Below are 24,359 nucleotides of genomic sequence, written 5' to 3' on the forward strand. Positions count from 1 at the left end.
GGTTTGGCAGAGATGAAACGCTGGATGTCATTCCTGACGTATTTAACCCGGCTTGAAAGAGCAGTAGGAGAACAGAAGCTTACACCCCCTAAGAGTGTGCTTATGTCTCTGTTAAGGTTCACAATTGAGGAGGGAGAGTACAAACCACCCTTGGTCCAGAAGCTCTTGGTCAAACAATGATTTTAATGAATACACACGTGTGGGAAGAACACTCTGTACGCCGACAGCAAGTGATCTCCGACTTACTAAAGCACAAACAATTATTTTATAACATCAGGGTTTGTTTACTGACGCCCCTTCATGCGTCACCGGTACATTTTATACATAGATCAGATCAACACCACAATGACTTTTCACCCAGAAGATCATCTTCTATTTTCATGGCTGGTACTTTCCGTTCTTATCTTAAAGTGAATTGTTCCTCTTTCTTGTCGAGACATAACTAATCTCTCCTCTAAATAAATCTAACTAATGTGTGTGTGTATGTTGACCTCACATGCTCTTTGTGTCACCTCTTCACCTACTGTCTGTGTCTCGTCCTCAAATGCTCTTTCTCAATTCACCTGTTGCACTTCTGACCTTTCACTAGACCAGAAGCTCACTGAGACTATGTGTATGTCTTCTACTAAATAAATGTTTTAACCAAGAACCTCTACTAAAACCTTAATATAAAATGATCTGATATATAAGTGTTTTGTAAGCATGTATTGCAATTCCTTCTATGGCTCCAAGTCACTTGCACAATAGATTGTCCGAACATCGCGCCGAACAAAGCTTCCAACCCCCAATTAATTGACCGAGCTCCAACTCTTTAATAAGCACAGATATGCATTGTGTATAAAATAGTCATAACTGCACCTGAAATACAAGGTCAACATAATAACTGTATGCATAACATCTTAAGGCCATCTTAAAGCTATCTGTTACATGGTTAAAGCAATGATCATACTGCAGATTATATTATGCTGGTCAAATACTTTTTTGTTCATCCCCCCAATCCTCCTCAGTCCACTCGACTACCTCCAGAACCATCATCGGCATCATGGACATAGGGGCCACCGCCCCAGGGTCCACTGCCTTTACAATCACCTTCTCTACCAACCTTCGGGCACAAGGAATGAGACAACAACCACAGGTCACCAAAATACCCACCAATACAGATAGAGACAACATAATTGACAGAGCAAGCCCCTTCCACTTTCCCTTTTTTACTCTTTTTATTTAAACCACCCCTTTTCAAACTCTCAATTTGTTACCACTCCTTTCTGTAGGCGCGGCGATCTCCTCCTAGGCTGCTCTTCTTTCTTCGGCCTTCCAGGTGGACTACTGGTCGGCCCGTTGCACAGGTGAAGAGGTTTATTCTGCCTCTGTTCCTTGACACCTGCGTTCTTTGAAGACGAATTTTCCTCCACCAAGCTCTCGTGTGCGGGTGCACACTGCGACCAGTGGTACCAGGTGTCGCCTTTCCCTTTCAGCTGGACTGCTGTAGCCGTCCGGACGGTCACCTCATACGGACCAGTCCAGCGGGGCTCCTTCCACTTTCGCTTAATGACCTTTAGCCATACTGCCTTTGCGTTCGGTACCTCTCCGTTCCCCGTGGGTCTCTCACAAGTGACCTGTTTTGTAAAGCTGGACACAAGAGCTTTCAACTCATTAAAATATTCTGCATTAGACCTGTTGCTTGTCCTGGGCTGCTCCACCGGGACCACTGTCCAGGGTGCTGGAAACTGTCTCCCAGTCAGCAGCTCATAAGGGGTGAAACCTGTGGATTGGTTAACAGAACATCTTATGGTCATCAAAGCAATGGGCAGGGCTGCGACCCAATTTAGCCCTGTCTGCGCACAGATTTTAGCCAACTTGTTTTTCAAATTTAGGTTCATCCTCTCTACCTTTCCTTGAGATTGAGGATGATAGACCGTCCCGAACTTATGTTGCACTCCCAACATCCTCTCTACCTCTTGCAAATCTTTGTTCTTGAAGTGAGTGCCATTGTCTGATCTAATTCTCTTGGGAAACCCATGCCTTGGAATGTAATGATTGATTAAGCACTTAATCACGCTTTTCGCGTCTTCACGTTTGGTCGCCCATGCTACGGGCCATCCAGTCAGAACATCCACACACACCAACAAATACCTCACCCCACCTGGGCCTGTATCAATCATGTCGGTATAATCAATCACGACCTCTTCTCCTGGCCTTTCTGGCATGAGAAACTTACCAGCTTCAGGTTTTACTGCTGGCTTTGGGTTGTGTGCCCCACAAATTAGGCACGTTCTGGCCTTTTCTAGTATCATCCTTCTCAAATCAGGATGCCACCATCGGCACAAATTTCTCTCCATCTGTTTCACTCCCACGTGACCAAGCCCGTGAGCCTCATTCACCTTTTGTTCCGCCATTTTGGCCGTTAAAGCGGGACGCCCATCTGGCCCCCTCCACAAACCGCCATCTTGCCAGGCTCCTTTGTTTTCCCACACCCCCTTTTCCTCTGGGGATGTCTCCTCCTGAGCCTGTCTAACTTCTTCCATGCTGTTAGTGCTAACCTCCTCTTCTGGGGTTACCTGCACCATTTGTCTCTGTCCTTTGTAGCCCGCTGCTTCCTTTGCGGCTTCATCAGCTTTCTGATTTCCTTTTGCCACCATACTGTCTGCAAGTGAGTGGCCTTTGCATTTTATAATACTTACCTCGTCTGGGTCCTCCAGGGCCTTTTCCAGTTCCTCCATTTCCTTTTTGTGACAGATGGGTGCATTAGTGGCCGTTCTGAACCCGGCTCTCTTCCACTGAGCCAGTTCCACATGAGCTGCTCCAAACGCATATGCTGAGTCAGTGTAGATGTTCACTCTCATGTTTTTAGCCAACCTCAGGGCTCGAGTTAGGGCTATCACTTCAGCTCTCTGGGCCGACTGTTGTCCCTCAATTTTTCCTGCTTCTTTCACCTGAAACTCAGTTCCTACTCTACAGACTACTGCATAGCCCGCTTTCAATCCTTCTTCATCTCTGTGGCAGCATCCATCTGTGAACCAATCCTCAGCTCCATATATGGGTTCTGCCTTCAGGTCTTCCCTGATTTTTCCTTCAACTTGGGCTTTCTTAATACAGTCATGTGGTTCTCCTGACCCCATTAGGTCTGCCATATTTATTCCTTCATGTGTGAATATCAAATTTGGCGCCTCTAAAATTTTGCTCAACCTTTGTTGCGTCAGTGGAGTCATTGTGAATACCTGTGAGTTCACATAGGCCACTACACTGTGTGTGGTAAGCACTTTCAGTGGGTGTTCCCTCACTATGTGTGCTGTTTTCTGAATTATCTTTGCTACTCCTGCTGCGTGTTGTGTGCATGTGGGATGCCTTGCTTCTGTTGAATTTAATCTTATGCTGACATACATAAGTACATCCCTACCTCCCCCTTTTTTCTGAAACAACACACCATTCACAACTCCCTTTGTTTCTGAAACATCAAGATAAAATGCCTCATCATAGTTAGGTGTGGCCAGATCTGTGGCTCTTGACAAATCCTGTTTTAGCGAAATGAACGCTGTCTCTGTGTCCGGCGTCCAAGGCAATTCAGCCTTCAGATTTCGAACACCAACTTTCTTGATCAGGTCCCTTAAAGGGGCAGTTTTACCCGCATAGTTCGGAATGAACTGCCTGCTGTAACCTGTCAAGCCAAGAAAGGAAAGCAACTCCTTCACAGTTCTTGGTTTTGGATGTGTCAGAATTTGGTCTCTGTGTGTGTTCATTAACCCCACTGATCTGTGTGCGATCACCCGGCCCAGGAATGTTACCTCTGGCCGGACCAACTGCAGTTTTTCTTTACTCACTTTGAAGCCACACTCCGCCAATCTGTTCAACACCACGAGCGATGCTGCCGTACAGGCCGCTGCTGACGGGGCTGCAATAAGAAGATCATCAACATACTGTATTAATGTACAGCCCTCTGGCAGTTGACATGGGGACAATGCCTCTTTCAATACCTGATTGAAAATTCCTGGTGAGAGTGCAAAGCCTTGTGGTAGGCGTGTGTACCTAAATTTCCGGCCTCTGTATGTGAAAGAGAAAATGTCTCTGAGTGACTCGTGCAGTGGGAGACAAAAGAATGCATTCGCTAGGTCAATACATGTGAACCACTTTTGGTCCCCAGTAATTTCGGTCAGAGCTGTGTAGGGATTTGGTACAGGCACAGTGTCAGTCCTCAGTATGGCATTTATTGCTCTCAAATCATGTGCCATACGGTACTTCCCTGTCCCATGTTTTTCCACTGGCAAAATAGGTGTGTTCCAAAATGACCATGAGGGCTCAAGCACTCCTGCCTTCCACAGTCCTTCAATGGTTTCAGCTATACCTTCTTCTGCTTCAGTTTTATGCTTATATTGTGGTCTGTTAATTGGTGTGTCAGACTTCAGCTGGAACAGGACAGGCGAACAGTTAGCTAAACCTACATCTGTGGGCCCTGCGGACCACAAAGTATCAGGCAATTTTGAGAGCTCAGCTACTGCATCAGGATGATCCATTCTTTCCCTGCCATGTATTCTGGAGATTTCTTTATGTTCTAAGATCACTGCATCGTTGGACAAACAAGTTATGCGATATATTTTACATTTTGGTGCATACCAGACATTTGGAATTTGGGTGCTTTGCCAGCTGGCATTGTCCAGCGCCCGCTTGACCATCGGTCCCAGATCTCTTGGCCCATGACCCTCGTGGACCGCCAATGTAATGTGAGGGGCTGAATCCTCTCCCACACTGTACCAAGGCAGTTGTTCATCAGTAAATTTCACAGCCGCGGCCACACCTTCTGGTCCAACATAAATGTTATGTGTTCGCACATTCCACGTCTGTCCCTCAAGATCAGACTGGAACTGTTCCCGATAGATATCGTTATCTTCCCTATCATAAAAGAGTGTAACGTGGAAAGGATCTCGCGGGGGAATAGACGGCCAGACTCATTATCCAGGGTTTCCACAGCTGATAATGTCTCAAAATGCCTTCTTCCACCAGCCTCCCCCAGTAGATTTCGGCAGTGGATTGTTCAGAGTTCTGGACTAGATATTGAGTCTTTGAAGGTGATCCCAGGCACGGGAATTCTTTTCCTCCAGGCAGAGTAACCATCAGTCCATCTGGTGAGCACATGATTGTGGCTCCCAGTTTCACAAGCAGGTCCCTGCCCATGAGATTTGCAGGCACCTGTGAGGACACCACATATTGGTGTTTCAAAGTCTATTTTCCCAGCTTTGTCAATGCTGGATCTGTCAATGGCAGTGTCATTGGAATCCCGGAAAGGCCTACCACATTAACTGTGTGACAGGAGAGTGTCGCACTGTCTGGTGTGTCTTTCAGCGTTGAGTATGTTGCTCCAGTATCCACCAGGAAGGGCAATTCAGTGCCTTCCACGGTCATTGACAGCATGGGTTCTACCGTCCCCACGCTGTTCAGTTTCTCCGGGCTCCGTCAGTATTGCTCCCCCTCCCAGCCCCAGTCAGCTACTGGGTACTGGGCGACTGGTGCTGCATTCGGGTTTGGAGCTTGATGTGCTCCCCTGTAAGCAGCTCTTTGTCTTGGGCCTCCTCGTGCCTGGGGTTGATAGCCTCGCCTCTGATAATTTCGCAGCGATTCAGGGCATTCTCGGGACCAGTGTCCTTCTGCTCCACAGCTGTAACAGCCAGTCCAAGACACATTGTTAGGATTCCCTGGATTCCGAGCCCTTTGTCCTCCCCCTCACGGATCCACCACGCCCTCTCTGCGGTCCACCGGTCCCCCAATTCCCTACTGGTTGACGCTGCCTTGGTGCATTGGCGGGCCAACGGTCATCAGGGTAGAGACCCGGATCCTGATCTGGCAAGTCAGGCACAGGATCGGGCTGAGACCTTGCCACCATTATTTTCCTTGCGCTCTCTTTATCCTCTTTCTTTCTGTCTCCTGCTTTGTTTTTTGCTTCTGCCAGCTGCAACTTAACCAGCCACGCCTGGGCTTCCTCCAACTCTTTCTTTTGTTTGTTTGCCAAATCCTGTTCCTGCTGAAGTCTGTGGGTCACATGTCTATCCCACTGCACCGAGTCTGCAACGGCAAAATCTGGGTTCTTTTCCAAGTCAACTGCAACCTGGTTGGGCAGCCCTGCCAGCACTGCCGAACGAAACCACGCTCTACTTTCACCCTCCTTCCCCGGATGTATTCCTGTTTCTAACAACCATTGTTCCTTTGCTTTAGCTAAACACTCTCTGGGTGTGTTTTTGGGATCCCAAATAATTTTTGGAATGGCTCCAGAGTTAGGAGTTGGGTACTTCTCCCGAACTGCATCTGCTAAGTCACTCTGCACCTCATGGTATTGCAGGTCATTTGCATATCTGGTTGTTTGAGCTATCTGCTCTACATCTGCTAACCCACCACCCAGCATACAACGTCCGGCCAAAGCGCGAAAATCGCCCAGCGCTAATTCTTCTCCTTCCCAATGTTCTCCCTTGGTTATTGGTGGAAGTTGTTTAACCAATGCTTCCAAATCTCTCACCTTATAGGCGCGATAAACTGGTTCGTTCTTTGGACCTGCTATTAGAGGCAGATTTAAACCAGGGTCAGGAGCTCCTTGTTCAAAACTCACTCTTCTACTCTTCCTCAACTTTCCTTTTCCCTTTGAGCTCTTAAATATGGGCCGTCTCTGTGCTTGGTCTCTCTTCACACTTCTTTTCCTCAAAATTAGGCTTGTACTTGGTTGGGGTTCAGCTCCTCCATCTTCGTCCTCCTCATCGTCCTCTTCTTCTGATGACGTCGCACGGTCTTCATTCTCCTCTTCTGGCCCTCCCTGCATTACTCTCTGCTTTATAACCTCCAATGCCGTTAATGCCTCTATTGACGCACGTAGGGCCTCATGCATTTGTCCATACACTTCTCCTTCAGTTTTTAACACCAAGCTCAGAGCTATTTTATCACCCAGCCCTTTCTGTTGGGATGTAATAAGTTTGCTTACCTCAACCTCCATCGCTTGGCACTCCTTCTCTGCTGGTTTTAATACTCCAGGGGAAGCCAAACGAATAGCCTTCTTAAGCTGTTCAAGCTGATCCTTCAGAGGTTTGCATCCCCTTTTCCCACTAGGTGTCGCACCCGAGCTGTCAGCCATTCTCTGAAACACAGACTTACCTCTTCCAATGGCGTTGGTCGACTCCACCTTCTAGGTCTAGGTCACCCAGACACGCTTAACTTTCGGTTTCAGTCTTCGTCTCGCTGTTCTCGCAACCACTGGCTCCTCTTCCCCTCTCCAACAGTTCCTCGGATTAGTGTTTTTTCGTTTTTTCATTTATTTTAAACCCATTAACGGCGCTGCGCGTCCCTTATATACTTTACAGCAACACACCCTCAAGCGTCCCTCAACTTGTCCCGTACTAATAAATCTAAAACCAAGAAATCACCTTCATGTCATTATGTCAAAGCGTTCTCCATTTTGCACAGCCTGCCACATGTTTAACAAAAAAAATCGCTGCCCGAGAGGGCTCCCACATATCAAGGTGGTCGTTCTCACAAATTTCCAGCAGACCCTCAAATAAACAAAAACAACGACCCAGGCAGGCTTCCAGTTCAGCCTCCTCAATTTCTATGCACACCGAAAACTCATGGGGAGATTCTTCTGTCTCCCCGTGTCCTACACAATTCACCTCCAAATGATCCCCTACAATTGAAATTTCAGTGTGGAATGACGCAGAGATTAACATTCCCTTATTTATTTACTATGTAACCTGAATTTTTCTCTCTCTTATCAAATAACAAAGGTTATCTTTAAAATTTGTTATTGAACTACTAATTAAGTTGCTTTTTATGGTATCAGTGGTAAACTACCCCTAAAAAGTCCACTTTATTGCGTGTTCATTGAGTTACTTCTATTAAGGCTATTTAACAAGTTCAATTTACACATACTCATTAATCTGTCACGCTTATTAGTGGCTCATGGTTGCTTAAAGCCTATGTCTGACTTGACCACAGAGTTAGAGCATCATTCAATCCTCTCAGGATGACCACTCCACTTACTCTGCATCCAGTCAGCTCATGAATTAACAACACTTGCAGACTGTAACCCTTTTTATTAACATTACCCTTTTATTTCTTGTTTATACCTTCAAATCCACCTTAAATCTTCTTACCTAAACATTGGTTTTAAACACAAACAATTCTTATATTCTACTTTGAAACGCTGTCACCATTCATATATTTACAATGTTATTATATACTAAGCCAGCATTTTAATCACAGACATTTATCCACATTTGCAAACAGTAGTTATAGAGCTGAATAACACACAAAACCGAAAGCATAGTCCTCTCATGCGCTCTGCATCAGCTGCCTCATTTGCATGCACACACACTCTCCATCTAAAAATGGCAGCAGGCAGTCAGTGCATTGCTGACTCGACACACAGCCTCCTCTCACACCAAATTTTCTTATTCTATATTACAACGACGTCTTATATTTACAACCACTGTCAGATCTGTCAGCTTTAGCGCCTACACAATTTCGACAAATTTAAAATAACCGCCCAGCGGATAAACTCCCTGAGTTTTTGCGACCAATTAACCAGTATCAGACTCTACTGTTTCTGGCCTCATCTCTAAAATCCCTAACTCAATTTAAAAGCGTCAACCAACCCAAACTTTGCCTGAAGCTCTATTTTTGGCGTTTCACAGCCAAGGCTTACCCCAAAGTTTTAAGTTAAAGTTACACGCCCGAAGTCCACTTCTGCTGGCCAAAAAAGCGCAGATACCGTTCCAAACGGTAAGGAGACTCTAACTCCTAGCTATTTTGGAGGTTCCCAAGTTCTCCCCGGTTGCCAACCGTACTAACCCTATTCGCCGATAGGTCAGGGCCAAGCGTCCTTGGCCGGGAGGGAGCGTTACCTCCGAGAACTGCGCTTCCTAGAACCCCCACGGTTCCGTTCTAAAATAATTTATAATACTTTGAAACAACAATCAACACCCGAAACAAGTGTATAACTGAGGCAGGTGCAACCTAGTGGTCAATGGAGACTCCAACTCACAAAATGACCGCTCAGGTCCACTCTTATGACCAAATTTGGACTCTAACCAACACAATAACCAATTCCCTACCAAACTACTTGAGACTCTAACTCAATTTCTTTGGGACTTCAACCCAGTATTTAAACTTTTCTTATCAAACTCTTAACTGCTTCAACTCATAAAATTTTCATCAAAATCAAAACAGACATCCACCAGTAACTTCAGTGAGTAGACTTAAATTTTATCATATCCAATTTGGCACACTTTGGAAATAATTCAACAGGTAGTGCCTTACCTTTTGGATAAGCCGGCTTATGCCCACTCACTTCGACCACTGGAATTCATGTCTGCCCGTCAGACCACCTAAGACCAAATTTCTCCATCTACCCCTCCTCAACCACCGGACGAAGCCCCCAAATGTTAAGGTTCACAATTGAGGAGGGAGAGTACAAACCACCCTTGGTCCAGAAGCTCTTGGTCAAACAATGATTTTAATGAATACACACGTGTGGGAAGAACATTCATAGTGAATTAGGCATTTTGTAATGCAGCACTTTTTGAAAACATAATCCAAAGAGGGATGAAAAATAAATGTGATTTGTTCAAATTTGTTTGTGAAACATCAAAATAGGAGGAGAAAATAAGACAAATAGCAGAGATGAGATGAAACCATAGAAGTGTATGTGGAAAAAACATGTTAGGAAAAAGGAGAAAAGCTGCAGGATCCTTGATAATTGGAGTTAAGTAGGGTCAGGATAGCGAGAGCGAATTGGATTTGGCTGCATGGTAACCAAACAATTGGTAAATGAAAGCAGGTTAGAAAACACTTAGCAGGGTCTTCTTTCTACTTTTCTTCTTTGAAGCACTTGAGATCATTCTTAGGTGAAGTGATTGTTCGGGTTTTTTTAGTCTTCTTAGTATATCCACTAAACTACTGCACATTCACATCTGACTTGGAGGATTTCATAGTAAGTACAAAAGCACACAAAACAAGCAAAAAGCAGCAATAAGTTAAATCCATGGAACAAATAGGAATCTAATGAGTTAATAATCAAAACCAATAACAGACCAGCAAAAATGTGAAAATACAGGTCTTAAAACCCTTAAAAGAAGTATAAATTAAATCTAATAATAATCAGTATCACCACCACCACTACTTACCATAACCACAAAATTAGAAATGTAGTTTTGGCTGCTCCCCTATTTCCCAAGAGGTCCGCATATTTGGTTTGGCAGAGATGAAACGCTGGATGTCATTCCTGACGTATTTAACCCGGCTTGAAAGAGCAGTAGGAGAACAGAAGCTTACACCCCCTAAGAGTGTGCTTATGTCTCTGTTAAGGTTCACAATTGAGGAGGGAGAGTACAAACCACCCTTGGTCCAGAAGCTCTTGGTCAAACAATGATTTTAATGAATACACACGTGTGGGAAGAACACTCTGTACGCCGACAGCAAGTGATCTCCGACTTACTAAAGCACAAACAATTATTTTATAACATCAGGGTTTGTTTACTGACGCCCCTTCATGCGTCACCGGTACATTTTATACATAGATCAGATCAACACCACAATGACTTTTCACCCAGAAGATCATCTTCTATTTTCATGGCTGGTACTTTCCGTTCTTATCTTAAAGTGAATTGTTCCTCTTTCTTGTCGAGACATAACTAATCTCTCCTCTAAATAAATCTAACTAATGTGTGTGTGTATGTTGACCTCACATGCTCTTTGTGTCACCTCTTCACCTACTGTCTGTGTCTCGTCCTCAAATGCTCTTTCTCAATTCACCTGTTGCACTTCTGACCTTTCACTAGACCAGAAGCTCACTGAGACTATGTGTATGTCTTCTACTAAATAAATGTTTTAACCAAGAACCTCTACTAAAACCTTAATATAAAATGATCTGATATATAAGTGTTTTGTAAGCATGTATTGCAATTCCTTCTATGGCTCCAAGTCACTTGCACAATAGATTGTCCGAACATCGCGCCGAACAAAGCTTCCAACCCCCAATTAATTGACCGAGCTCCAACTCTTTAATAAGCACAGATATGCATTGTGTATAAAATAGTCATAACTGCACCTGAAATACAAGGTCAACATAATAACTGTATGCATAACATCTTAAGGCCATCTTAAAGCTATCTGTTACATGGTTAAAGCAATGATCATACTGCAGATTATATTATGCTGGTCAAATACTTTTTTGTTCATCCCCCCAATCCTCCTCAGTCCACTCGACTACCTCCAGAACCATCATCGGCATCATGGACATAGGGGCCACCGCCCCAGGGTCCACTGCCTTTACAATCACCTTCTCTACCAACCTTCGGGCACAAGGAATGAGACAACAACCACAGGTCACCAAAATACCCACCAATACAGATAGAGACAACATAATTGACAGAGCAAGCCCCTTCCACTTTCCCTTTTTTACTCTTTTTATTTAAACCACCCCTTTTCAAACTCTCAATTTGTTACCACTCCTTTCTGTAGGCGCGGCGATCTCCTCCTAGGCTGCTCTTCTTTCTTCGGCCTTCCAGGTGGACTACTGGTCGGCCCGTTGCACAGGTGAAGAGGTTTATTCTGCCTCAGTATAATGTTTACTTTGGGCTCTGCAAGACATCCAGTGTGTAATATAATTGACAGCCACATAAATTTCTGTTTTATTAAACATTAATATTGGAGTATTATGACATTTTTTAACATTGCATCTCTATTTTGTGTACTTGTATGTTTTAATGCCATGATCACGTTTCACTGGGATCAGATATGATGTAAAATGGTAACTTTAACACCCAGTGAAACCTTTGATTCAAATATAATCCAACTACTATGAATGTTTGTAGTCTGATGCTGTCAAATGCTTGCATCTGACTCATACATACATACATACATTACATTCAGTGTAATATGTGTGCACTGTAGCATTAATCCCAGCGTCATATTATACATTGTGTCTCAATGGCAAAGCCCCGTCCATGTCTTATTAGCCACCTACCCACAGGACAAAGGGCCAGACAGACAGACAAACAAGCCTGTCAGAGGAGGGCTGAAATCTGCTGTGGGTTACGAATAGATGACAGATCTCTCTGTCTCTCCTGCTCCTTCTCCTATTCTCTATTTTCAATCAGAATCCAGCTAACATTACAAAACCAGATTAGTGGGGGTATATGTAACAGTTGCAGTTGTAAATACAGGCAAGTTATTATTGTGAAGTTAACTCATGTTTGTGTAATGAAAGCATACATATCCTTAATACCTAGATTAAGTGATTTTCTCACAGGTGTCTCACAGCCTCTCACACACTTTGCCATTTTACAGCTTATGTGCAAAATATTTGAGCTTATTAAATATTCTGTGATTTATGTGCTACTTTCTTTGAATTTCACTGCTTTAAAGAAAGTGTGATTCAGCTGTTCAGGTAACAGTTTCTGAACTGAGATTTGGGCTCAGAAAAGTGTTTTATCCTTTATATGGTGCTGGCATTATTATGTTGTGCTCTACTTTCTAGAAAAAGGTCATGCCTAGGTTTTAAATTTTATCAGGTCCAGTTAATCCCAAATAGCTAGGAGAAATTAAAAATGCATCACAGTGAAGAGTGCAGACCTCAGGAGGATATAAATAGTTTCACAGAAACATTCATCACTCAAAAAGATCTTAAATCTATCCCAGTTTTTTATGTTTTCATCAACTTTTACGCACTCTTTCTGCAATCTGAAGTCTCTTAATGATTCTGTACTTTTTGTTCATGCCTTCAATGAAACCTTCTATTTTTTCTCACTTGTTCTTTTCAAACATCTGATTCCCCTTTGATAAATTTCTCATTCTTTCATGCCAAGAGTCCTACACTTGCATATCATCTTTTATATATAAATGTGAATCATCTTGCGTTCTTATTTCAGCTTCAAGATACCTTTCAAACAATTCAGATCGTGAAAGATTAACTTGATTTTAGAACATTGCGGTAGCTTCACATAACCATAAGTTATCAAAAAAACCCCAGCTGTAATAAATATGATTTAAATCATGACATAGCCATTTTGCAAACTTAGGTTTATGCCCATTTATTAATGTTCTTAGAAAACACTCTATCTGTAAAGCCTTACACATGCAAGTTTGAATAATTTTGATTGTGGCTGCATGTGGGGTTTTTTCTATTTCTATCTGTAGGTAGGTGATGAAGATGAATCATCCCTAAACATCCTTTTCACTTTGCCTACACCTGGCTTGTAAAAACAAGCTAAAAACTCTTTAATCTTTATTTCGCAGGAGAATATGAACAGAGCTGTTTATTCCCTCATCAGTTTAATGGAGCTCCAGGTGATTGAGTTTCTGTCTGTGGGTTTGTCTCTACTGCCCTCTGTCTGTCACAAACATGCATCATCAGCCTGGCTGTGTGTGTGTGTGTGTGTGTGTGTGTGTGTGTGTGTGTGTGTGTGTGTGTGTGTGTGTGTGTGTGTGTAAAAAGAGTCTGGGACACAGCTGTTCTTCTCACCCCTCCCTCTCCCATCTTCCTCTAATATAACCCTCCACTGTGCAGGCCTAAGCTCATGAAAGAGCATTAAAACGGTTGAGTCAGCACAAACTGAGTCCACATAGGCAAGCAGTTCAGCTTCATCATGCTCACACATTCTGCTGAACTGCATACAGTAGGTCTGCTGTAGCCTAATCACACAAGGCTTCAGATAAAAAGCCTTTTTTATTATCAAGGACACTCACTGATAAAGGGTCTACACAAGTGTGAGAGGAAATTTGTTTGAGATTTTGAATACTGTTTGCGTATGCAGATCTGTATCGGTGTATTTGTGCCCTGTGTTATAGGTTTTCCATCACACACCTACCATAGCCTTTTATCAGAAATGGTTTTGCAACTCGGCGATGAAGTAATACCCAACAGTCGGGTTTATATCACAATCGTTTTTTTTACACATGGCGGAAAATGAAACCAGAAGCAGAAATATTATGCATGCTTAAAAAGCTTGGAGCAAAATATATCTGCACGGCTACTGACAGAAGACAAAAGGCTCCCTCGCTGACTGCCGATAGAGCAGAGCAACTTACTGTAGTAAAACTTATCATTTACATCTCGGAAGCGCAGTTTTCTGGATTCCCAAGCTGTGTCCACAAACCTGATTATCTATGATTTTATTTAATCCATATTTAGCCAGGAAAAAAGTAAAACTGTTGAGATTAAAAATCTCTTTTACAGTAGTGTAAGTGTATGGATACCCATCCGAACACAGAAACAACCAGAATATACACTTAAGTATAATTAAAAATGAATACTTTTGGAAAAGCAATTGTCTAATGCCAGAAAAAAAGGTAATAATATTATTCCCTTTGGTAATTATAAGTGCATTCAAGTCATTTAAGTCCGCCTCAATTGCAAACTATTTAATTGATGTCACATTGAAATCACAGCGGCTTGCAGTGCGATGACTCACGGGGTCACCTTTAAAATCCAAGACTCTTGCTGCTGTTTATTCAGCTCCCTCTCCACTTACACGGTATCTTTTATCCCCCACCCTGCACCCTGAAAATGAAAACACCATTACTCCCCTCCCTCCTCTGGGTTGGAAAGAAAGGATTACAATGGCAGCAATTGATTTATGGGTAAATGGCTGCTTCCCTGAAATGTAAAAGAGAAGGAGGACAGGTCATTTTCTGTTGTCACCGCTTTAGATTTTCAAGAAAATAGAAAGGGTGGAGTGGGGATAATGTGACACTCTGCCCTTAAGTCTGAGGAGACGAGACGGGGGAAAAAAACAACAAGGCAGGGCAGAGCAGAAAGTGTTAGCATTCACAAGTATGTGCATGTGTGGATTGTGCAAGCAGAGGAGTTATAGCACAGGCTGTTGTCAGGTGCGTCAATATATGTGCGGTTTGGGAGAAAAACAAAGAAAGTGAGTGAAAGTGGAGAGATAATATTCTTCTCCCAGACGGGTGAGCAGACAGTGAGAGCCAAAGACAAAGACCGGCACAAAGAGGCTTCTAGCATTTCCTTACTTGGCAGAGATTCCGAGTTTCTTGTGTTTGCTGAGAGGAACTGAAGGATGCGAGGGAGAATCTCGTGCAGCTTCCCTTCAGCAGCCTTGTCCACACAGGCTTTACAGTCGTATGAGTCAGATTCTGGCCTAGAAAAGGATGCAGAGGCTTAGATGAGTTTGGCCCTGCAGGAAGCAAAAATCTGATGAAAGTTGAAAAGATTTGCATAGACGGGAAGAGAATGTCACGAATCAAAAGGCTGCATAATTCAAATTAAAACACATCTGATTCATAAAATGACTTGTTTATAAGATCACCCTCCTGATGAATTATCTTGAAAAGAAATGAAAGCAGGGGTTGATTTTTTGTCGTTCAGAATTTTTAATGCACATCGTCATGTTCCTAAGCAAAAAGTAATTATATATATAAAGTATATGTGTGTGTGTAGACATATATGTATATGCAAGGAAATCACATTAAAAAAGCAACTGCTTTGATTTCTCCTGATGATGCGGTGCTTTATGCTGTGTTTTATCTTTCAGGCAGACGCGGGAGCAGGAAACGCCTCCAGATTTCTTCTATTTCTCCGACTTCGAGAGGCACAATGCTGAGATCGCTGCTTTTCATTTGGATCGGTGAGTTTTCCATCTTTTACCACTCAACTATAAAAAAAGAAAAGGAAACATACATGTGGTGCCAGAATGTGACCCATGTGCTTCCCTACTTCGCCCATTTTCTAATCATCCCTCACAGTCTGTTCCAGAAAGAATGACAGGTCACACCGACCGCGACTTTTACCCCATTATAAACCGGAGGTGTGCCATAATGGACTTAAACTGTGAAAATCTGAAAGGGATTAAGTACACGAGGGATTAGATAACACGCCAAAAGCAGGGATCATCTCCTCTAGTTGGTGCTGAGTATATTGATTTCAGCATGATCCCTTGGCTCTGAGGACTTAAGCTGACAAGGTAGAAAAATATATCAACAGAAGAGCACTCAGATTTGATCATTTGGGATTCTGAGACAGGATGATAAATGGACTACTGGGCATCTTAGGATTTCTTGAGGGTGCGGTAATTATCTGACACATGCTCACAAACACGCAATCTCGCTCTCTTTTAGATGAGATCGCCAACACATGTTCATGTGGGTAGGCAGATAGAGCCAAATAGGAAAATCTCAAACATGCCATTACACCCAGAACATGGTTATTTGCTGCAGGGAGGTGGTGCCTGTGTTACCCCTAAAGAGCTGTTTGTTTTTAGGTCACATTCACCATGTGGGGGTGCCTGTGAGTTATAGTGCAGCTGCCCGACCACTGCAGCCTCTGGATACCAGACTGAGCTACTACTGTTATATTACTTCATATTGATGCAGAGTAGGAGGTTGTTTGGCCCTGCTAAAACTAGACACTTCTTACAAATTGTACCACCCTGTCTTGATGATACTAGGAAAAGTAACCGCTTTCCAGTGATTACTTTCAAACCCGCTTGTTCTTTGCCTACTGTCGTGCCATCTGTTTTGAACAATGCATGACTCAAGGGCGTGTAAAAGGTGGAGTGCATGTGACAAAGTGGCTAGGACAGAATTCATTTGCCATTTGTCACTTGCGTATATTGTTATTCTGTCTTCTGTTATTTTACAGTCAGCCATAATGCTTTAATTTAGACAGTGCTGGTGTAACTTCTCTTAACACACAATATCCCGGGTTTTGTTTGTGGTAGCAGTAGTTACATTCTTTACATCCATGCATGTGTTTTAAAGCAAACACTACTAACCATCAGATCATCTGAATTTTCTTCTGTTTACAGGCACATGTCTAGTAAATTATGTTTCTTTATGTTGCTTTGGTTATACTTACCATGGTGTCCATGTTGTGCATTCAGGTCCTGTATGTGAGATGGGTGTATGGGAAGGGCCGCCCACTACTTCCTGTTTATATAGGGTCATGAGGTCAATGATTGGATCACTGGGTGTAACCAAATGGAGGGTTTTTCATTTTGTATAGTATTGTTTGTTTTCTTTAAAGTAGCCTTTTGAGTTATATTGTATGCAGTGTTTTACTTTACAAACCATTTAGTTGAGTAAATGAGTTTGTCAGTTTCATGCATGACTTTATTCCTGTTCTTTGTTTAGAATTGTATTATTTGGTTTGACCTATTTTGTTCAATGGTAGGGACTAACGAGGTCAGGTGTGGGCAAAGTCTTGTATAAAGCCAGTGGGATTTTTGCATGCCTGATTGATTGTTTTATGGTAAAAGGGAGATGCTAGCAATAAAGTATGCTTAAAAAGAACTTCAATTGTCTGCTAATGCTATTTACTTATCACCTTCCTTGCTGCTTAAGTTATGCTACATCACAAATGGTGGCAGCAGTGGCTCCAGGCCAATGGGTTATAGCAATGCAGAAATCAGCCAAGTCAAGGAAACCTCAAGGGCCAACAGATTTTCCCCCAGAGGAGGCCCAAGATGATGGCAACCTGCCAGAAGCTACGGGTGAGCACAGCACGGAAGCACAAAGTCTCTCAGAGCTCTCAACTTTATTAAAAGGCCTGATGCAACAGCAGGCTGACCGTGAGGCAAAATGGGAGCAGGACAGACAACGCCAGGATGAACGGTGGCATAGAATGCAACACCAGTTCAGCCAACTGCAGCAGGAGGTCCAGTCAGAGCGCCGGGAGCATCAGATGCTGTGGGAAGGTGCAGTAGCTGATTCCGGAGTGCCTCTGAGTTCCTCAGTGCGGCAAAAGGTGCAGCAACCTGTTCAACAGCGAGGAAACCCCCCTGAATCTTCCGCAGCACCACATTCATCCAATCTGGGCAGAGTAAGCGGTTGGAAAGGCCCGAAGATGCAGCCCTATGGTGAGGATGAAGATATTGAACATTATTTAACCACTTTTGAGAGGATTGCAACAGGATGTCAGTGGCCACAAGAAGAATGGGCACTGCATCTGGCTCCACTTCTTAGTGGTAAAGCACGTGCGGCATATGTTGCTAGGGACACTGAAGAAACAATGGACTATGATAAGGTAAAAACCGCCGTTCTTGAAAAATTTGAAATAAGTGCTGAGACTTACCGAACCAGATTTCGCAACATGACGGTGAAGGACGATGAGACACCCAAAGAGCTGCGAACCCGCCTTAAAGACCTATATGAAAAGTGGATGCTTCCAAAGGAGAAGACAAAGGACCAAATAGGAGATGTCATAGTGATGGAACAGTTTCTCAGAGTTCTTAACCCAGAGCTGAGGACCTGGGTGAAAGAGTGCAACCCCACCACTTCAAAAGAAGCTGCAGAGATGGCAGAGGCTTTTCTTGCAGCCCGACGCCCACAAAAAGGGTACATGGTAGGAAAACCCAGTTCAGCCAATGTTTTTGTGGGTAGGTCAGGGGGTGGGAATGGGTACAAAGCTAAAAGCCCTAAACAAAGTTCCCCAATCACTAGCAGTAGCCGCGCTAGAGAAGTAAAGCAGAGAGGCCCGTTGGTGTGTCATGCCTGTGGTCAAGCAGGTCACTTTAAGGCAGATTGCCCAGGTCAGCAAGTCAGTAAGACTTACATGTGTCTTTCACCACAGTGTTTTGACTTGCTAGAGGAAGAAACAGAGTCTCTAGTACCCTCCAGTGATCAGGAGCACACCATCTGTGTTTTCATTGAGGGAAAACAGTGTGTTGCCCTCTTGGATTCAGGCAGTAGCCGCACACTTGTCAGGCAAGATTGCCTCCCTAGCGACACCACATTTTGTGGTAAAGTTAAAGTCTGGTGTGTTCATGGTGATAATGTTGATTATCCTATTGCCAATGTTTGCCTTCAAGTTAATGAAAAGGAGTACGTACTTACAGTTGGAGTAATGGATAAACTTCCCTACCAGATTGTGTTGGGCCGGGACATGCCAATTCTTGGGGAGAAGGACAGAGAAGAGAAGAATCTGCATGTTGCATGTGAAGGTCTGCTAGTAGTCACTAGGTCTGGTAATAAAGCTTCTCAGTCAGAGCCAGGTTTGAGTGAGTTGCCCTATGCAGACAGTGAAATTCCAGATATTGACAGACCAAGTAGGCCGCATATAAAGAAAAGTAAAATGCAGAGAAGACAGGAAAAAGTGAGGGGGACAGAAATTGCTGAGTCACTTCCTGAACCAGAGATCGATGAGCTCCTGGTTGTCCCAAGCAATATTGTCCAACTCCAAAGGGAGGACCCCTCTTTAGCACCTCTGTTTGCTAAGAGCACCCAAGAATCAGCACAGATTACAGACAGAGTACGGGAAGTATTCATTGTTAAGAATGAACGACTATATCGTCGTAGCAAAGTTGGTGACCAGTTGGTTGTTCCCAAAAGCTTAAGGCCTGTAGTCTTGCAGTTGGCTCATTCAGTTCCTTGGGCAGGCCACTTAGGACATCTTAAAACCTTTTCCAGAATGGTAACTCGCTTTTTTTGGCCACAGCAATTTTCAGACACTGCCCAGTTTTGCAAATCATGTCCACAGTGTCAGTTGACAGCCCCAAGTAGGAAAGGAGACAGAGCCCCACTCATTCCTATGCCTGTAATAGACGTCCCCTTTTCTCGTGTTGCCATGGATATTGTCGGCCCATTGGAGAGAAGTGGTTCAGGGCATAGGTACATTCTAGTGATTTGTGACTATGCAACAAGGTATCCTGAAGCTTTCCCATTGAGAAGGGTCAAAGCCCGCCAAATAGCTAATTGTCTGATACAGATGTTTTCAAGGGTGGGTATTCCCAAAGAAATCTTGACAGACCAAGGCTCAAACTTCACTTCCAACCTGTTGAAAGAAGTCTACAAACTTCTGGGAATTACCGGAATCAAAACGAGCCCTTATCATCCACAAACTGATGGACTTGTTGAGAGGTTTAATAAAACCCTGAAATCAATGCTGAGGAGGTTCGTAAGAGAATCGGGAAAAGACTGGGACCAATGGCTTCCATTTTTGCTTTTCGCCTATAGAGAGGTACCACAAGCATCAACTGGATTTTCTCCGTTTCAGCTCTTGTACGGCCATAATGTCAGAGGTCCACTGGATGTACTTCGGGAAGCTTGGGAGGAAGCTAGCCCTGAAAAACAGTGCTCTTCCCTCTCTTATGTGTTGAAAATGAGGGACAAGCTTGAACAGTTTCAGGAACTGGCTCATTGTCACCTAGTAAGTGCCCAGCGACGTCAAAAACAGAACTATGATAAGACAGCTCGCAGGAGGACCTTTAAAGAAGGACAAAAAGTGTTGCTCCTTTTGCCAACCACTGAAAGCAGTCTCTTAGCCAAATGGCAGGGGCCATTTGTGATAAACAGGAAAGCAGGTCCTGTCACTTATGAGCTCAACATGCCGAATCGTCGGAAAAAGCAACAGGTGTTTCATGTCAACATGTTGAGGGAGTGGATTGAGAAGCCAGAGCAATCACTTCAGTTGTGGGCTCGTGTTGTACTGCAGGAAGAAGAGCCTCAAGAGCAATTCTTTCCCACCAGTACTGAAGAAAAGCTATTTCCGGATTTGAGCCATCTATCACCAGAACAGCAGGAGGAGCTCGCGGCCATAATGCCACAGGAGCTTTTCAGCACAAAGCCAGGCTACACCCATCTTATTCAGCATGACATACACCTGCGTTGTTCGAATCAACCACCCATCAGGGATACCACCTCCAGAGTTCCAGCAAAGCTAATGCCAGCATTGAAACAGGAGGTGGAAGAAATGCTTGCAACAGGGATTATAGAGCCATCTAGAGGTGAGTGGTGTAGCCCTGTGGTACTCGTCCCCAAGAAAAATGATGCAAGACAGAGATTTTGTGTTGACTTCTCAAAACTTAATGCTGTCTCTGCTTTTGATGCATATCCTATGCCAAGAGTGGATGAATTGATTGAGCGCTTGGGTAATGCCAAGTACCTCACAACACTCGACCTTTGTAAAGGTTATTGGCAAGTCCCCCTAACAGAGTCCTCAAGGGATTTAACTACATTCAGGGTTCCCAGCGGACTTTATCGTTTCAGAACTATGCCTTTCGGACTACATGGAGCTCCAGCCACGTTCCAGAGGCTGGTGGACTTGGTTCTGAAAGGAGCTGATGGCTATGCAGCAGCGTATATTGACGACATTGTGGTGTTCAGCGAGACATGGGAGGACCATGTGAAACATCTGGCTGATGTCCTGCAACGCATCAGAACAGCTGGACTAGTCATCAACCCTGGGAAATGCCACATTGCACAGACCGAGGTGGAGTACCTGGGATACGTCATTGGGGGTGGGGTCATCCGCCCTCAGGTGAGTAAGGTCGAGAACCTTGCCTCTTGTCCTCCTCCGACTACAAAGAAAAAGTTGAGATCCTTCCTGGGTTTAGCTGGCTGGTATCGTCGTTTCATCCCTAATTTCTCTACCAGATCAGCTATTCTTAGTGATTTAACTCGTAAATCATGCCCCAACAAAATTAAATGGACTCCAGAGTGTGAGGCTGCATTCATGGATTTGAAAAACTGTTTGTGTAATGAGCCTGTGTTGCAGTGTCCAGACTTTACGTGCCCGTTTATTGTACAGACTGATGCTTCAGGAGTTGGGCTGGGAGCTGTGTTGCTGCAAGGTGATGGAGAGGACCAAAGACCTATGCAGTACATAAGCCGTAAGCTCTTCCCCAGAGAAATGAAGTATTCCACAATTGAAAAAGAAGCTTTGGCAATAAAATGGGCTTTGGACACTCTGAGATACTATCTACTGGGAGGTGAATTTGTGCTTGAAACCGATCATCGAGCTTTACAGTGGATGAGCAGAATGAGAGACACCAACGCAAGGATCACGAGGTGGTATCTTTCATTGCAGCCATATTGTTTTAAGATTCGATATAAGGCAGGGAAAAAGAATGTTGTGGCAGACTTTCTTTCCCGTTCCTATGAAGAGTAACGGACTTAAGGGGGGGGGAATGTGACAAAGTGGCTAGGACAGAATTCATTTGCCATTTGTCACTTGCGTATATTGTTATTCTGTCTTCTGTTATTTTACAGTCAGCCATAATGCTTTAATTTAGACAGTGCTGGTGTAACTTCTCTTAACACACAATATCCCGGGTTTTGTTTGTGGTAGCAGTAGTTACATTCTTTACATCCATGCATGTGTTTTAAAGCAAACACTACTAACCATCAGATCATCTGAATTTTCTTCTGTTTACAGGCACATGTCTAGTAAATTATGTTTCTTTATGTTGCTTTGGTTATACTTACCATGGTGTCCATGTTGTGCATTCAGGTCCTGTATGTGAGACGGGTGTATGGGAAGGGCCGCCCACTACTTCCTGTTTATATAGGGTCATGAGGTCAATGATTGGATCACTGGGTGTAACCAAATGGAGGGTTTTTCATTTTGTATAGTATTGTTTGTTTTCTTTAAAGTAGCCTTTTGAGTTATATTGTATGCAGTGTTTTACTTTACAAACCATTTAGTTGAGTAAATGAGTTTGTCAGTTTCATGCATGACTTTATTCCTGTTCTTTGTTTAGAATTGTATTATTTGGTTTGACCTATTTTGTTCAATGGTAGGGACTAACGAGGTCAGGTGTGGGCAAAGTCTTGTATAAAGCCAGTGGGATTTTTGCATGCCTGATTGATTGTTTTATGGTAAAAGGGAGATGCTAGCAATAAAGTATGCTTAAAAAGAACTTCAATTGTCTGCTAATGCTATTTACTTATCACCTTCCTTGCTGCTTAAGTTATGCTACATCACAGTGCACACGAATAAAAGCCTGAGTGTGCTCTCACAGAGACTACACACTGGCACACACATGCATGTAGAAGAACAGGTGCTCTTTTGTCGTCACGGCCCAAAATGACGGTGCATTTTGTCGCTCCTGAATGCTCTCCTCTGTGGGCTTAAGTTTCGCCAACTCTGTTCCACTGAGCCTGTCTGTGTGTGTCTGTCTGCTCCCAGGAGGCTTAGCTTTAGTTTCAAATAGATCAAGATCTATTAGACGGCAAACATATAATGGGAGAGGCTAAACAGGGGTTGAATAGGTGCCTTATGTGACATAATATAAGAAAAGAAGAGATTGAAAGGCGGAGACAGAAAGGAAGAATTGGGCCAAGGAACATAGAACTACCCTGATCTGAATACTGGTGGTGAGAAACGAACGTGATCATGTGAATGGTCTGTGTATATCTTGTATTGGAAGTTAAATAAAGACAAAAAAGGTGTCAACAGGTTCAAATAAATTGATTTTGTTTTGGTGCCATTCACAGAGGGAAACAGATTGTCCAGTAAAGATGATTAATTTATTGCTACATCTTGAATGCTGAAGTCATAAAAATGATGTCATGTAGTGTAAAATTTAACTAGAAGTCACTAAATATAATATCAAAATACAGAAAAACTCCTCATGTCTCACTTTGCCAGTCTGTATTCATTCACAGATGGACTTGTGTGAAGGGGCAGAGCCATGGAGTGTCTCTCACAACCCTCTGGTCAGCCCCACACAACCACAGGCCCATTAGGGACCTTGTGTATATTCTTAGAACCAGAGTTACATCTAGTAACAACTTTCTAGCTGAACTTTTTTTACAATGGTTTTTACAGCATGTATAACACATTTTAACCACCCATCTCAATTGTGTTTAAAAACAACTGTCATGAAGTGTTTCTTATTATTATATATTAATATATATGAGTCTGCTTCTACGAGACATACCTACGTAAGCAAACAATACGTGTGAGTGAGCCTTCAGCAATTTGCCATGGAGAAAGAGAAAGAGTCACACGTTTATGCACACAAGTTGATCCAGACTGGATGAGTTTTATTAAATTATAGTTTTTTTATGTGTTTTATGGCAGCAGTTTATAAATGTTTCCACCTTTTTACTTGATCGAGCACATAGTATTAATCTGCAGAATGACGCCTTCTTACATGAAAATATTTCCTTTTAAGCCTCTGTTGGCGTGCGTGTATCAAAGATAAAGTGCAAGCAGGATAAAAGAGGAAGTTCAAAGCTGTTTGTTAAAACAAAGCAGGTGCTCAACGTTCAGAGCTCTCTTGCTTTGCTGGAAATACTCAGCCCTGCCTGGAGCACCACAGGAGAATGAGCTGCAGGCTGAAGTTGCTATGTAGCATCATCTGTTCAGTACAAAGTAAATTTTGTCCGATGGTTTAAAGGCAGTAAAATGTGGACCTAGTCTTCCAATTTGCCACTATAGCAAAATCTGCTTCTGTGCATCATCACTTGTGTTTAAATACTGAATGATTCGCTTTTTCTGCACTTCTTTCTTTTGCTTTATAGGATTCTTGACTTCCGGAGAGTTCCCCCAGTAGCAGGACGACTGGTGAACATGACGAGAGAAATCAGAGACCTGACACGTGATAAGAAGCTGTGGAGGACCTTCTTCATCTCACCAGGTAGAGACTTAG

At 43.3% G+C, this 24,359-nt stretch overlaps 1 protein-coding gene across 1 annotated transcript in view; it reads left to right on the forward strand.

The window, feature by feature from the left end:
- The window catches only part of fam20ca (FAM20C golgi associated secretory pathway kinase a), a 62,322-nt gene that overhangs the window by 32,304 nt on the left and 5,659 nt on the right, over positions 1-24,359 (forward strand). The window contains exons 4-5 of the mRNA XM_085351569.1: positions 15,522-15,614; positions 24,232-24,347. Coding sequence (XP_085207695.1) covers positions 15,522-15,614; positions 24,232-24,347 — 209 coding nt within the window. The remainder of the gene's footprint in view (positions 1-15,521; positions 15,615-24,231; positions 24,348-24,359) is intronic.

This window comes from Diplotaxodon limnothrissa, linkage group LG4 (genome assembly GCF_057381915.1).
Source record: "Diplotaxodon limnothrissa isolate DT_005_m linkage group LG4, D_limnothrissa_male_GT1.1, whole genome shotgun sequence".
Lineage (NCBI taxonomy): Eukaryota > Metazoa > Chordata > Actinopteri > Cichliformes > Cichlidae > Diplotaxodon > Diplotaxodon limnothrissa.